Source organism: Vigna radiata, unplaced genomic scaffold (genome assembly GCF_000741045.1).
Source record: "Vigna radiata var. radiata cultivar VC1973A unplaced genomic scaffold, Vradiata_ver6 scaffold_239, whole genome shotgun sequence".
Lineage (NCBI taxonomy): Eukaryota > Viridiplantae > Streptophyta > Magnoliopsida > Fabales > Fabaceae > Vigna > Vigna radiata.
Window position 1 is genome coordinate 249,740 of NW_014542169.1, and position 12,853 is coordinate 262,592.

The following is a 12,853-nucleotide window of genomic DNA, read 5'->3' on the forward strand; positions in this document are numbered from 1 at the left end:
AATTCACTCAAGTGATTTGAAATAGGAGTTCCTTCCTTATATTCAACTCCACAAAATTTTTCAGCAAGTATAATTTATTAATCCCTGACTTAGAGGCATATAAGGACTCAAGCTTATCCCATAGTCTTCTCGCATGTGTCTCATTAGCAACAAAATTATAAACATTATCATCAACAAACTGTCTGATAAATCCACATACTTGTTGATGTTCAAAATCCCATTCTTCATCTGACTTGGATTCTGGCTTATTGGAAGCAAAAACAGGAAGATGCAAATTTTTCACAAATAACAAGTCCTTCATCTTGCCTTTCCATAAGTGATAATTTTCTCCATTCAACGGAATCAATTTTGTATGTGCCTCCATCATTCACGCAAATTAAACATCCCTTAACCAAAGAGATCTGATGCCACTCTGATGGGGAGAAAGGCCAAAACAAATATAACAACTTGGCAAAGAGTAATAACGCAGCGGAAATTCAACCCCCTTCTTGCGAGAATCTGCGAGGAACACCAAACAAATAGAACAAAAAATAATACAAAGCACAAAGAGACACCAACAATTTTTAACGTGGAAAACTCCTCAATACAAGGGTAAAAACCACGAGTTGTCCAGACCAAAGAAAAATCAACTATGATAAATAATAGGATACAAAAGAGTCTCCAATAATAATACCAAATGGTATTTTCAATAAGCCAAATTAACTAAGCACAAATGCTTACAAATGAGAACAAAAAAGATGAAAATTCTCCAAAACAGGGCTGCTGATGCGGGACCGATTTCTTCCAATCTAGATCTCCGATTGACAATCCGAACGGTCAGAATGAAGAACCATATGTCTGGAACCTACTGTCCAAAACTCAGCTCGATCCAACTGTGAACGATTCCACAGCGACGAAAACACCAGTGCAGGTTTAGGGTTATGCGGGAATGACTTTCACTCTTTCTTTTTCTCTCACTTGGCTTTTACCTCTCTTTAAATGACTCTCTTTTGTTCTACTAATATGACCCATCTCATTTTAACCTAATGAGACATAATGGACCACAATATTTGGGCCTATTCTCCACATAGGGAGGGAGTCCAATAACATGTTTTGCAACCATTGAAAGTATTGTACATATAGTATCAATTTTGGCAATTGGTTCAAATTCTTCTGTGTAGTTCACTTTATGTTGTCATACATATCTTTTTGCCACTAGTCTTGTTTTAAATTTGTTGATTTTTCCTTTGAATTTGGTTTTGAATATTCATTTTACTCTCATAGGCTTTACTCCTTTTGACAAGCCAATTAACTCCCATGTTTCGTTCTTTTCTGTTTACTTCATTTATTTCATTATTTCATCTTTCCACTTCTTACTTTTAACAGCCTTTTTGAATGTAACTTTTCAGTCACTAGCATACATTTACGTTATCAACATTTTATAAGCCTTCTCCCTTTTCGTAATCAACCATCCAAATTGATTCTCTCTTGATGCTTCTAGCCCTCCCTTCAATTGGAATCTCAAGTGCTAGAATATGAGACTCGTTGTGGGCTTCAAATTGTTTGAAGTTAGTTCCAACATTTTTTGCATTTGGCATCTTTATTCCCTGTCACTACGCATTTTCTGCTTCGCTCTCCTAAGGTTGTTCCTTGGTGTGTCACTCAGTCTTCATTTCCCCCAATCTAAAATACCTTATTGATTTTCTTCTTCCAATTCCAAATGTTCTATTATTCAAAGATTACATCTATGTTGATTATAATTTTTTTATTAACTGTATCAAATAATTTGTATACCTTTAATTAATCACTAACCCCAAGAGAGACACATCTCTTAATGTTGTCATCGCGTATGAACATGAGCTAGACATCCACATAACATAGTTTCATTTCACTCAATGCTTCATCAGGAATTTTGTCCTACATTATTGTTGTAGGATTTCTATTGAGACTGTGAATACACCATTTTATTGATTCTGGCTAATGGGCACATATATTTCAATCAACATATAACGAAACATAATCATGATGGTTTTGTTTTTCCTCTAAATAACTCCATTTTTTTATTGTTTTAATCTTAATTTTTACAATTTCTACAAAATTCTTCAGAGTGGAAATAAACTCTTCTTCGCTATATGCCCGTAAGCAGATAGTGCTTCAATTGCACATGTATGCCTTCCAAAATACTCATTTCGAAATATATATAAAAAAATTAGAACACTACCTGAATTTTTTTTTCTTTCGAAAAATACTTTCCGAAATAGTTATTCTAAAATATAAAAGAAATTCCGGAACGAATGTCCAACGGGTATTTTCAAATTCAAAAATACCTTACGGATTAGGTTTTCGAGATGTATTTATGATTTTTTTTTATATATAAATATACGACTTGGACTTACTTCTTATTCTTGTTTTTGTTTTTTATAATTTTTTTAAAATTAAAAATATAAATTAAATTCATTAAAGAGAATAATTGTTTGTATTTTTTTTTCTGGAAAACGAATGTGGAAAAAATGGAAGAAAAGGAAAGGTGCTTGAAGGGAACACCCAAACCAAAATCAAGAATGGCTTTTCCATCTTGTATTGCACTTCTTTACAAATCACAAACTAATTAATTCATCAAACATTGGAAAATCTCACAAATCAAATTTCCGAAATCACACACTCTTTGTTAATTAGTTCACTCTCACTTGAACCATGGATCAAAACTTTGGTATCTTAGATAAGAGAGGATTATTCCCTACACTACTCCAACTTTTTCCTCTACCACCTGAATTCTACAATTGTCCTTAGGTGAAAAGTAATTGTTTGGTTAAAAGATACATAGAAAGCTTGAAATGGATTTTCATATTGATATCAACCTCCTTGAAGACCCAACATATCTCTCTTTTATGTAAATCCCTCGATTTTTTTCTTTTATATCAAAACAATTTTTATTTTTTATAAATAAATATACAAAAAATTTTAAATCAACTACAAATAAATAACTCTACAAAAAAAAATTAATTAATAAACCAAAAATCTAATAAATAAAAAAAGGTAGGGAACCGTGAAAGCGGATATCCATTGGACGAACCTTCATCCTATTTCTATTGTGGCCTTCACCGCTTTCCTTTTAGTTTTTTCATCCTTGCAGAACATATACCTTATATCTTATATTACCAACACTGCATATATAGCACATACAACACAGCAAACATATCAGTGTTATACATAATAGAGAGGGGCGTTTGATCATCAGATACAAGCTTGACTTCTTTTATTGAGCACATCTGCCCATTTTCACTGTCAAACGTAGAAAGTGGAATATAAATCGTTTTAGTAATTTGTACAAAATATGGACATTGGGGCAGAGAGTAAATGTTAGAAACCAGGATTTAATAATCAACGAAATGAACAGTAAAAATAGAAATGATGCAAATCCAGTATTATTATTAACCAGAAAACATCAGAAGGTTCCAGCACCCTCTGTCGAGAGCAAGCTCCTGAGAATCCCACCGAATAATCACCAAAACGTGTCCCCCCTCACCTCCTACACCTTATCATATATAACAACCCATACTCTTTTCTTTTTCTCTCTAGTATAACTAACACCATTCCCTTACAAAGTCACGTCACCCTTTTCTCTCCTCTTATAAACTCTGCCCCACCTATTTTTATTATCTCTTGGGTACGTATCAATGCCTTCTTCATGAATTAAAGCCTTGGCTAAACTCTGGAAACTGACTTCGAATATTTAATTCATCTTCCCAAGTGGCTTCGTCTGCATTTTGCTCTCTGCATTGTACCAGTACCTGCTTCTTAGTTTCCCCTCTTTTGGTGTAGTTCCTAGTGGCTAAGATGGCCATAGGAACTAATACTTCGGCTTTGTCATCATCTAACCCTATAGGGAGAGCATCCTCCACCTTATACTTGCCCACCGCTTTCTTCAGCAAAGATACATGAAAAACAGGATGAATATTTGAAGTAGGTGGTAATTTCAGACAATATGCCACCTCTCCTACTTTCTCCTCTACTTCAAATGGTCCATAGTATTTAACACTTAATTTATGATTAATTCTGCTCATAACAAACTGCTGTCTATTTTGTTTCAACTTCAAAAACACAAGATCTCCCAATGCATTTGAAACACAAGCCCCTTTGTTTTCGGTCGAGAAATTCTTGATAAGAAAGATGATTTGTTCCTCTATCACGTGACCCCCCTTTATTCTTTGCACCTCAATCTTTCTGAACACTTGGGCCAGGCCCATTTCCACCCCAACTTCCCCCATTTTGTTTTGGACCCGTTTTTCCCACCATCGTCGAAATGGGTCGCTGCCCTACTTGAGATCTGTCCCCTCGAAACTCTCCCCTTCCCTGCCATATTTTGTTTCTCCTTGATATCTCCACATCGATGGCACGAGCTACATTCATCATGCGCCCCTTGGACAAAGGATGTGCCACGTGCAAGCTTCTTATTCTCGCACGTATTTCGTTCTTCGACCCTTGTGTAAAATATGAAAAGTACTGTTCATTGGGCATTCATGACGCCTGAGCAATGAGACACTTAAAACTTGTAATATAATCTTCGATACTTCCTATTTGTTTTATGGCAGCCAATTGATCATAAATACTCCCTTCTCCACTGCCTCTGTATCGCTCCAACATCTCTCGTTTCAAGTCTTCCCAAGTTAACTCATCATATTCATTCAATAAAGCATGGAAAAAATGAATTGTGCTCCCTTCCATACACAGTTGAGCAAGATTCACCCGGACTGCCTCTCGTGTCTCCTGTACGTTAAAATAAACTTCAGCTCTCGCTATCCACCCTTTGGGTCTTCTCCATAGAACTGTGGTAATTCTATTTTCTTCATCGATTGCCGAAATTCGACTAAATCGTCCTCCTCGAGTTGTTTCATACTTTTCGTTCTCTGCGTATTCACCGATCCTGACCCCATCTCTTCGTTCTCCCCCTACATTGGCGAACTTCGACATTAAGTGAAGGGGCTTTGATTGATTCTCAGCAGCTTCTCGGCGTAAAGTTACGATCTGTTCTGCTAAATCCTTACGCAACTTTTCCAAATTGGTTTGGCTTTGCAACAATTGCGCCACGAGCTCCTCGACCATCGCTTTGAGTTTAGCGACCTCACCCACAATCAGCTCCGCCTCATTCTCCTCACTTGCTGGCTCTCCTTGAACATTGTTCTTCCTTGGTGGCATGGTCTCCGATCGAGAAATATTGATCCGGTAGGTCGGACCAATTGTCAGAAACCAAAATTTACTAATCAACAAAATGAACAATAAAAATAGAAATGATGCAAATCCAGTATTATTATTAACCAGAAAACATTAGAAGATTCCAACACCCTCTGCCCAGAGCAAGCTCCTGAAAATCTCACTGAATAATCACCAAAACATGTCCCCCCTCACTTCCTACACCTCATCATATATAACAACCCATACTCTTTTCTTTTTCTCTCTCTTCTAACTAACATCATTCCCTTACAAAGCCACATCACTCTTTTCTCTCCTCTTATAAACTCTGCCTCACCTATTTTTATTATCTCTTGGGTATGTATCACTAAACATTCCAAAGGATATGGTAACACTGTAATTGTAAATTTGAAAATCAAAGAAATAACTACGTAATTTATTTATCATACTTTAAACTAAGCAATTAATTTCTAAATCCGCGATAATAACTCTCTTTTGATTATTGGTCATGCAGTACAAACATAGGGTAGCAAAACCACAAATTCGAACACTGCAAATTATGCGTGCTACAAAGTTGTCCCAGGCTAACCCAAAAGAGTATTAACCGTAAATTTCTTGTATTTGAAGGCTAAAAAATAATAAAGTTATTTACCTATTCAATCCCAGATACGCGTGCCCAAATATTCCTTGTCCTAGAAGCTTTCCTTTTCTCCACTTGGACACATCGATGGTAGCATTTTCCAACAGTCCATTTGGTCATGTAATGGAACTGGAAAGCATAGAAGAAGGGCTAGTTAGAAAACCAGGAGGAAGAGGAAACAAATGACATTCACTCCTTCTCTCGTCTTGTCTCCCCGTAGAAGAGAAATGAAAAATTAAAGAAGAAAAGAGCAAAAAGAGAAGAAAAGAGAGAAATGAGTGGTTATGTGGGGGTTTGGGGCTAACGAAAACGATTGCAAAAAATGAAAGAGGAAGAGGAGGAGATGAGAAAGAAAGGAAAAAAGAGAAGGTGCAGAAAGAAACAAGGAAGGTGCAGACAGAAACTGCCTAATAATAAACACCATCCGTCACTTTATGAAAGAAATAAAGGGTCCAATAACATTTGAATTAAAATCTATAAAAAACATTTATACTCTTCAACACTAAATTCATCCTACTAGATTCGATTCTAATGTTATGAAGGCATTGTTTCTCATTTCCCCTATACATGCTCTTTCTGTTGAGTGAGAGAGCAGATACAGAAAAGTTTCTATAATCACCCTCAGCGATTTGATTTGTTTTCTAGAAGTGTTGATGAACATTATTTTAAAGTATTTAAGCATTGGATTCCTCCCTTGTCATAGTACTAGATTAACCTCATTTTTCCTCAGTCATCATTGCCTTCAAATAATAATTCAGCTGTCCCAGCATCTGGAACTGGACAACACAGGTTTCAATTAACCCGTTTGATTTGGAATAGGAAAATCATTGAAGCCCGTAATTATCATAACATAAAAGATTAATCTTACAAAGACAGAGAGAGAGAGAGCAAAAATCATTAAATCTCCTCAATTAAACGTTTGCCTTTGGCCTCTGCTTTATTGTTCAACTTTTCACTTTTATTGCTCGACTGAAATTCCATGGCTGATGCCTTTTCTGCTCTTACAATGGCAGCTAAAGAAGACCAGGCTTCCTCTGGCTGCTCATGAACCCAACACATGATGAAATATATCTTCCTTTCTGCTAGCTTTATAGCCCTTCGAATCCCATCCCTCCGTGACTTTCTTGGCCTTTCTGATCTGGCCTCTTTTTCCCCTTCTTGAATCAACCGATGCATATCACAAAGGGCACATACCAAAGCAGAAGTTCCCAAACTAAGTAGACTGATTACATCATCAATGACACTCAAACCAAATTGCAATCCTCCCACGTGTCTGTAAGCTGGACAGCATACCTGCTCCAAGAAATGAGAAAGGGCTTCTAGCACTGTCTCTGGCTGAGCACCTTGACCCAACACCGAGGACAGACTCAATACAACTGTGACTGACCCAAGGGCATCTGACCTCCAATCTCCATTGTAGAGACGAAGGGTGAAACAGTAGCTGTATAGAATATCAACTAGGTGAACAGTCAAAAGGGGCGATGGCTCCCTAGAACTAAGACTGCTTAGAGGAGGAAGCGGGGTTTCAGGCCCGGTAGGAACTTCACTGAATTCTTCAGCTCCAATATCATCTGGCAATTCCTTCTCAGGAAGTAGTTGAACGAGCTGAGTTCCTTCACTACTGAGACGGATTTTTCTGGCAGAAGGCTTTGACCACCATGGATCCCATGGTTTAATCATCTTGCTCAATTCCCCATAAGCAATTGCTCTATGAAACTGTTTCTTTTCTTCAAGAGATAAATCATCAAAGCTGATTTCTTGTCCTGTAAGAATATGAAAATATATCAGCCTTACATTATGATGACATGGACATAAACCAGTTTAACTGGTATAGAAGGAGCAAGCAATCAGAATACACGTTCAAGTTACAGCAGATAATAAGCAGCATTAAATAGGAACTTACCAGACAAAAGTTTTTCCATTGTCTCCTCGGATAAAGTTGAATCTGCAAAAGCTAAGGATATAAAGGTACAAGTTTAGCTCACTTCTCAAGTAGTAGAAAAGATAGCTCATGATAATTACTACATCTAACAGATCTTCTAAAGCAATCAACACAAAATAATAAGAGTGCACTTTTTATAATTTATTCACGTTCAGTAGATGACTAGCCAGTCTGAGCTTCATTAATTATAGAGTCCTACTAACTGAATGCTCCATAGATTGTCCATCAATTTTGCACGTTCTTGTTTCTTTCCTTTTCTGATGTTTTGGCTACATAGCAGGTGACCTCGGTAGCAAAGGGATAATAGATCAGCATCTTCCTGTTTCCTTAGCGACTTGCGACTTGCGGAACTCTAACCCTCTATACAGTTGTTCCTTCTTTTTCCTAGTCAATTTTCTCATTCTATCTTCTATAGATAAAGACGCAGCCAGACTCCACTATTGAAGATTCTTTTCATCCCTAACTATTATTGGGGTTCTTTTCTTAATAAAGATTCCTTAATATATATTTTAGAGAGAAAAAAAATTCCTCCAATTAGGCAATGAACATTTCAAATAGGTTATGACAATTAATCACTCTTCTCTAACAAGCAAACAAAAGTCAACATTTTAATATTTTCTGATCTCTATTAATGAATTTGAGCAATCAGTCACGTGTAGGAAGCAAAAGATAAATTCATCTACTCAAGTAATTATATGAATTTTTAGAACATAACGAAGAAGAATAGTTCACAGGCATACTTTCTAAACCATCTCTTCTAGCAATATTTTACCAATAAACGCAAGACAGTACACAAACATAAGAACAGGAATAAATGCATCCAGGATAAAGTTGGATAATCATTGCCAAAAAACTCTTTAGGTTTAAATAATTGCAGAAGATCCACCTTCCAACCAATTTTGAAGTATCTTCAATTGAATGCATCTCAGACTAATACAGCTGATTACAACAACCAGTAACATCAATTATGTCCTGGCCAATTGGTTGGGTGCCAAAGAGCTTCCCACGATTCATGTTTAGTCTTCAAGGAAGGCCAAGAGAAAAAAGGGCTGGTCAAAGAGAGAATTGAATAAAGAAGGACTATGTAGCAAGAAATTAGATCCACCAGTGGAGCTTTCCAACAAGTATTCATCTGAAAAAAACCATCCTTGTCCATTCAGTCAGATAAAGCTGTTACAGTTTTGTTGTACTTTTATAAAAGCTGTTTTTTGGTGTATCTAGCTTTAGGTTAGGAGCATAGGCTGTAGCCTTCCTCTTTGAGATATACTAGTACTCATCTTTTTAAATATATACATATACATCAGTTGAGTTGAAACTCAGTGATTTTTTGCTATCTCTAAATTCAAGTTGATAGGAGCTGGTCATCTTTTTTCAATTTATGGTACTCTTACTAATGCAACTACAAAACTCAATTGGAAGAATTACTTGTCATGGTTGCTTCAATAGAGTTATTCAAGGATACCATGACCATTTGGAGACGAAAGATAGAATTATTTTCACTCAATATAAACTTAGTGACAAAGCTTGACTTCTATCTATGTGTTGTTTTATGGCAATCAATTGAGCCCAATGTGTTAGAAATACTCAAATCCTTCAAGACCTCTTTATTTTGGAAATGGCCCGATATATCTTTGCTAATGATAACGTTTCCTTGATACAACTCTAAGAGCAGCCTCCCTTAAACAGACCAATCATATTGTGCTCTCATATGTAGGAAAAGGTTGGGCTGCTGTAGAAGAACTGAAAAAATCCCTTGTGGCTGACTCATTGTAGGATGCCAACAAAAACTTAATAATTTATACATGGTCCCGATTTTTATCATGACAGTGTTGTGATTTGCATTCTCAGATATGATAAAGAAGTTACAGGAAAAGGATTATTGTACGAGGACAGTGAAAAATACTCAAATCTAAGGGTATTGTGATGCTGATTACGTTGATTCTCTCATTGTCAAGAGGTTCACCATAGGACATTGTGTATTCATTGGAGGGAATATTATTTCTTAGAAGAACAAGAAATAAAGTCTTGTTGCCTGATCCAGTGCAGAAGCTAAACACAGATCTATGACTTTGGCCACCTATGAACTTGTGTGAATTAAGCTAATACTTCTAGAGTGGAAATTTTGCGAAGTTGGGAAAATGAAATCATATTGCCTCCAATGTAGTGTTTTATGAGTGAAATAAACACATGAAAAATGATTGTCATTTGTCATGGAGAAATTGTTGTCCAAGGAACTTAGTACTGGATTCATCAACACTAATGACCAACTTGCAAACATTCTAACTAAATCTTTAAAAGGGTCTACAATTCAGTTTATATGTTTCAAATTTAGTGCTTACAATTTATATGCTCCATCTTGAAGGAGACTATTAAATTAGGTGGTATTATTTTGCTGTACAGCTTTTATAAAAGTTGATTTTGGGTGTACCTAGCTTTAGATTAAGGGGTATAAGTTGTAACCTTCCTCTTTATGGGATAAACTTATACTTATAGACACACACACCAGTTGAGATAAAACTCACTGATTTTTGGCCATCTCTAAATTCAAGTAAAGCATTCTTACTGTCTGGACTGAAGTGCTTGCATTAACATCTATTAAGCACCTCGAGAGGGATTCTCTATCAAAGCCGAGTCTCCAGGACAAACATGACACGAACTTAATCTTTCAGGGAAAAATTTCGTTCAGCCACATGTTCCACTGAAAATTAATTTTCAAAAGATCCCAATGGCTTTAATTGAAGCTTACCCTGTATCTATCGGGATAAATCTAGGCTGCTGTTTATATGTAATTACAACATGAAACAAAAAATATATGAATACGCTTCAGGAAATAAAGAAAAACAAGAGTAAGTAAGCTTCCATGCAAAGATAGATACCAAACAAGAAAAACTGCAACAAATCAACTCTGGAACATATAAAAGCAAGGGGAAAATATGGATGACTTACAATCCTCATCCATTTCCTCTTCCGAATGAAATCTTTTCAGTATGTCCAACATCTTGGTTTTGGTCTGTTCATCAGGCTGCATTTGCTGAAGCTCTTGAACTACATTTTCTTTCATGAAGGATTCAGTGCAACGGAGACTATGAGACTGTCAAAATTCACAACAGTTTGCAAGCAAACAAAGATCAAGACTCAACGTATCTATAGAGAAAGTATGAAGTAGCATCCAATTTGCAAAATCATTTAAACACAATAAAAGCATAACAGATTTCTAAATAAAGCGTTCTCAGAATAGTCAGAACACTCACCATAGTAAAGCAGGCACAATAAATGCAAAAGGAGATACAGAGATACAAAAGCAAAAGGGGAGAATAAAAATGGTAAACAGAAGTAACATTTATCCTCTGAATGTCTATAAAAGTTGTAAATCTCAAAAAAATATTAAGACAACTTGCACCTAAACTGGAATGGGCATACTACTGCCATGCAGAAATTCTTCTGCTCCAAATTCAAAAGTAATATGTGTCATATATATTCTTTAGCTGTTAAGAATTAGCATGCTAGTGCACATAAAATTATGGGAATAAAACTTAATCAATGATGTAAGGTTGCACACATGCAGCTTCTATGCAAAGAATGAATCAAACTCTTACTTAACCAGCTTAAATCAATTTACAGACAACTACTGTACATACTTTGTAACATTGGAGGGAGCAGTATCGTGAATTGCATCGAGGACACGTGTACTGAGAAAACTGCTTCTGGCATCTGTTGCAGTATGAAATGGAATAAATGAGAACAGCTTGATCTAAAAGAAATAGAAAATATCTAGTCATATTCAACCTGCAGAATAAACTAGAACTGAAAATTCTAATTTTTATGTACACAAATATCAACTGATAGAACTAAGCGTGTTTCCAAACAAAATAAGAATCGGAAAATAAATTAAAAAAACAGCAAAAAACGCTTCTTGATCTTCATCTTAGTATAATGATAAAAAAGACATATATGTAGAAGAAAACTTATAATAAGTTGAAGATGAACATACACGTGGCAGATTATCCGAATAGGGTTCGGCGAAGGAGTAGAAGATTTGGCAGAAGTAACAATATTATCAGCCATGTCCGGAAGGGTGTTTTGATGTTTCAGAATATTCAGGAAATGTTGGACTAAATTGAAATCGAACGCATAAGTTTCACTCGGTTGTGATCAGAATCTGCAAGCAAAAGTAAAAGAACACTAAAGCCAAAAGTTGGTTTCTACCCTTCCGTGGCTAAACACCAAAGCTACAACATTCGTGTAAAAAAGCAGAAATTTAGAATGAAAATAAAAAGGTGAATTTGTGAGGTGGCATGTTGAGTAAGAGATACCTTAATTTAGGGAAATAGTAAAGAAACAAAGACATGTGAGAATAGAAGAGACAGCGAATATTGCAGGCTGCTGTGAGGGTTTGCCTGTGTGGCGTGAGTTGAGAAGCATTTGTAGTTCCGGGGATGGCTGACCGTGTGGGAGCAGCGCGATGGAAAAATAAAGGGAATTGAGAGTAGAAGTGCAAGGTGAATGACAGAGAAGGCGGAGGCGAGGGCTTGGCGCTGTGGCGGGAGGCGCGTTGTTTTCAGAGAGAGTTGTGGCTCCGGTGGTGGTTGGCTGTGCGGCCACGGCGGTAGTAGCAGAGCAAGGTGAATAACAGAAAAGTGTTGGATGGTAATTGCAGGGTGGCAGAGAGGAAATGTGAAATTTACGATCTGGTATTAAGAAACAACCTCTTCTTCGCTTCTGTTTTCTTTTTTTCCCTCTCTTCTCCTATATCAAACGCAGTCGTTTTCTAAGACGTAACTTACCAACCAGACTCTTCCAAAAGTTGGAACTGATGGTCATTGGTCTTGAATGTTCTGTAGTTTAGTGGCATACTCCCTAACTGAAATTTAAAAATAAAATTTCATATATAATTATATATTTATGTCATAAAGATAATTATATACAAAGAGATATACATATTTACTATTTTTTAACTTGATAATTATTTATAATAAAAAAATATTTTTAAAATTTCATTATTAACTACATATAAAATTATTTACTCCTTTATTATTTTAATAAATTATTCTTAAATTAAATAATTACTCATAATAAAAAATTATTTATACGATATTACTCAT

The 12,853-nt window shown here is 35.9% G+C and overlaps 1 protein-coding gene across 6 annotated transcripts; it reads right to left on the minus strand.

Annotated features, from left to right (window-relative positions):
- Positions 1-6,630: 6,630 nt before the first annotated feature.
- On the minus strand, positions 6,631-12,538 carry LOC106779069 (zinc finger HIT domain-containing protein 2). 6 transcript variants are annotated; one of them, XM_014667101.2, is made up of 6 exons: positions 12,065-12,538; positions 11,743-11,910; positions 11,390-11,462; positions 10,698-10,842; positions 7,713-7,754; positions 6,631-7,572 (listed from the first exon to the last, which is right to left on the minus strand). In XM_014667101.2, exons 2-6 carry the CDS (start codon positions 11,814-11,816, stop codon positions 6,707-6,709), a joined length of 1,200 nt encoding a protein of 399 aa, XP_014522587.1. In that variant the 5' UTR covers positions 11,817-11,910; positions 12,065-12,538; the 3' UTR covers positions 6,631-6,706. The 6 variants fall into 6 exon arrangements, with proteins under 6 accessions (XP_014522587.1, XP_014522585.1, XP_014522586.1 ...); XM_014667099.2 differs by having other exon boundaries at positions 7,713-7,763; positions 12,065-12,537; XM_014667100.2 differs by having other exon boundaries at positions 7,713-7,763; positions 11,743-11,933; positions 12,065-12,537.
- Positions 12,539-12,853: the final 315 nt, after the last annotated feature.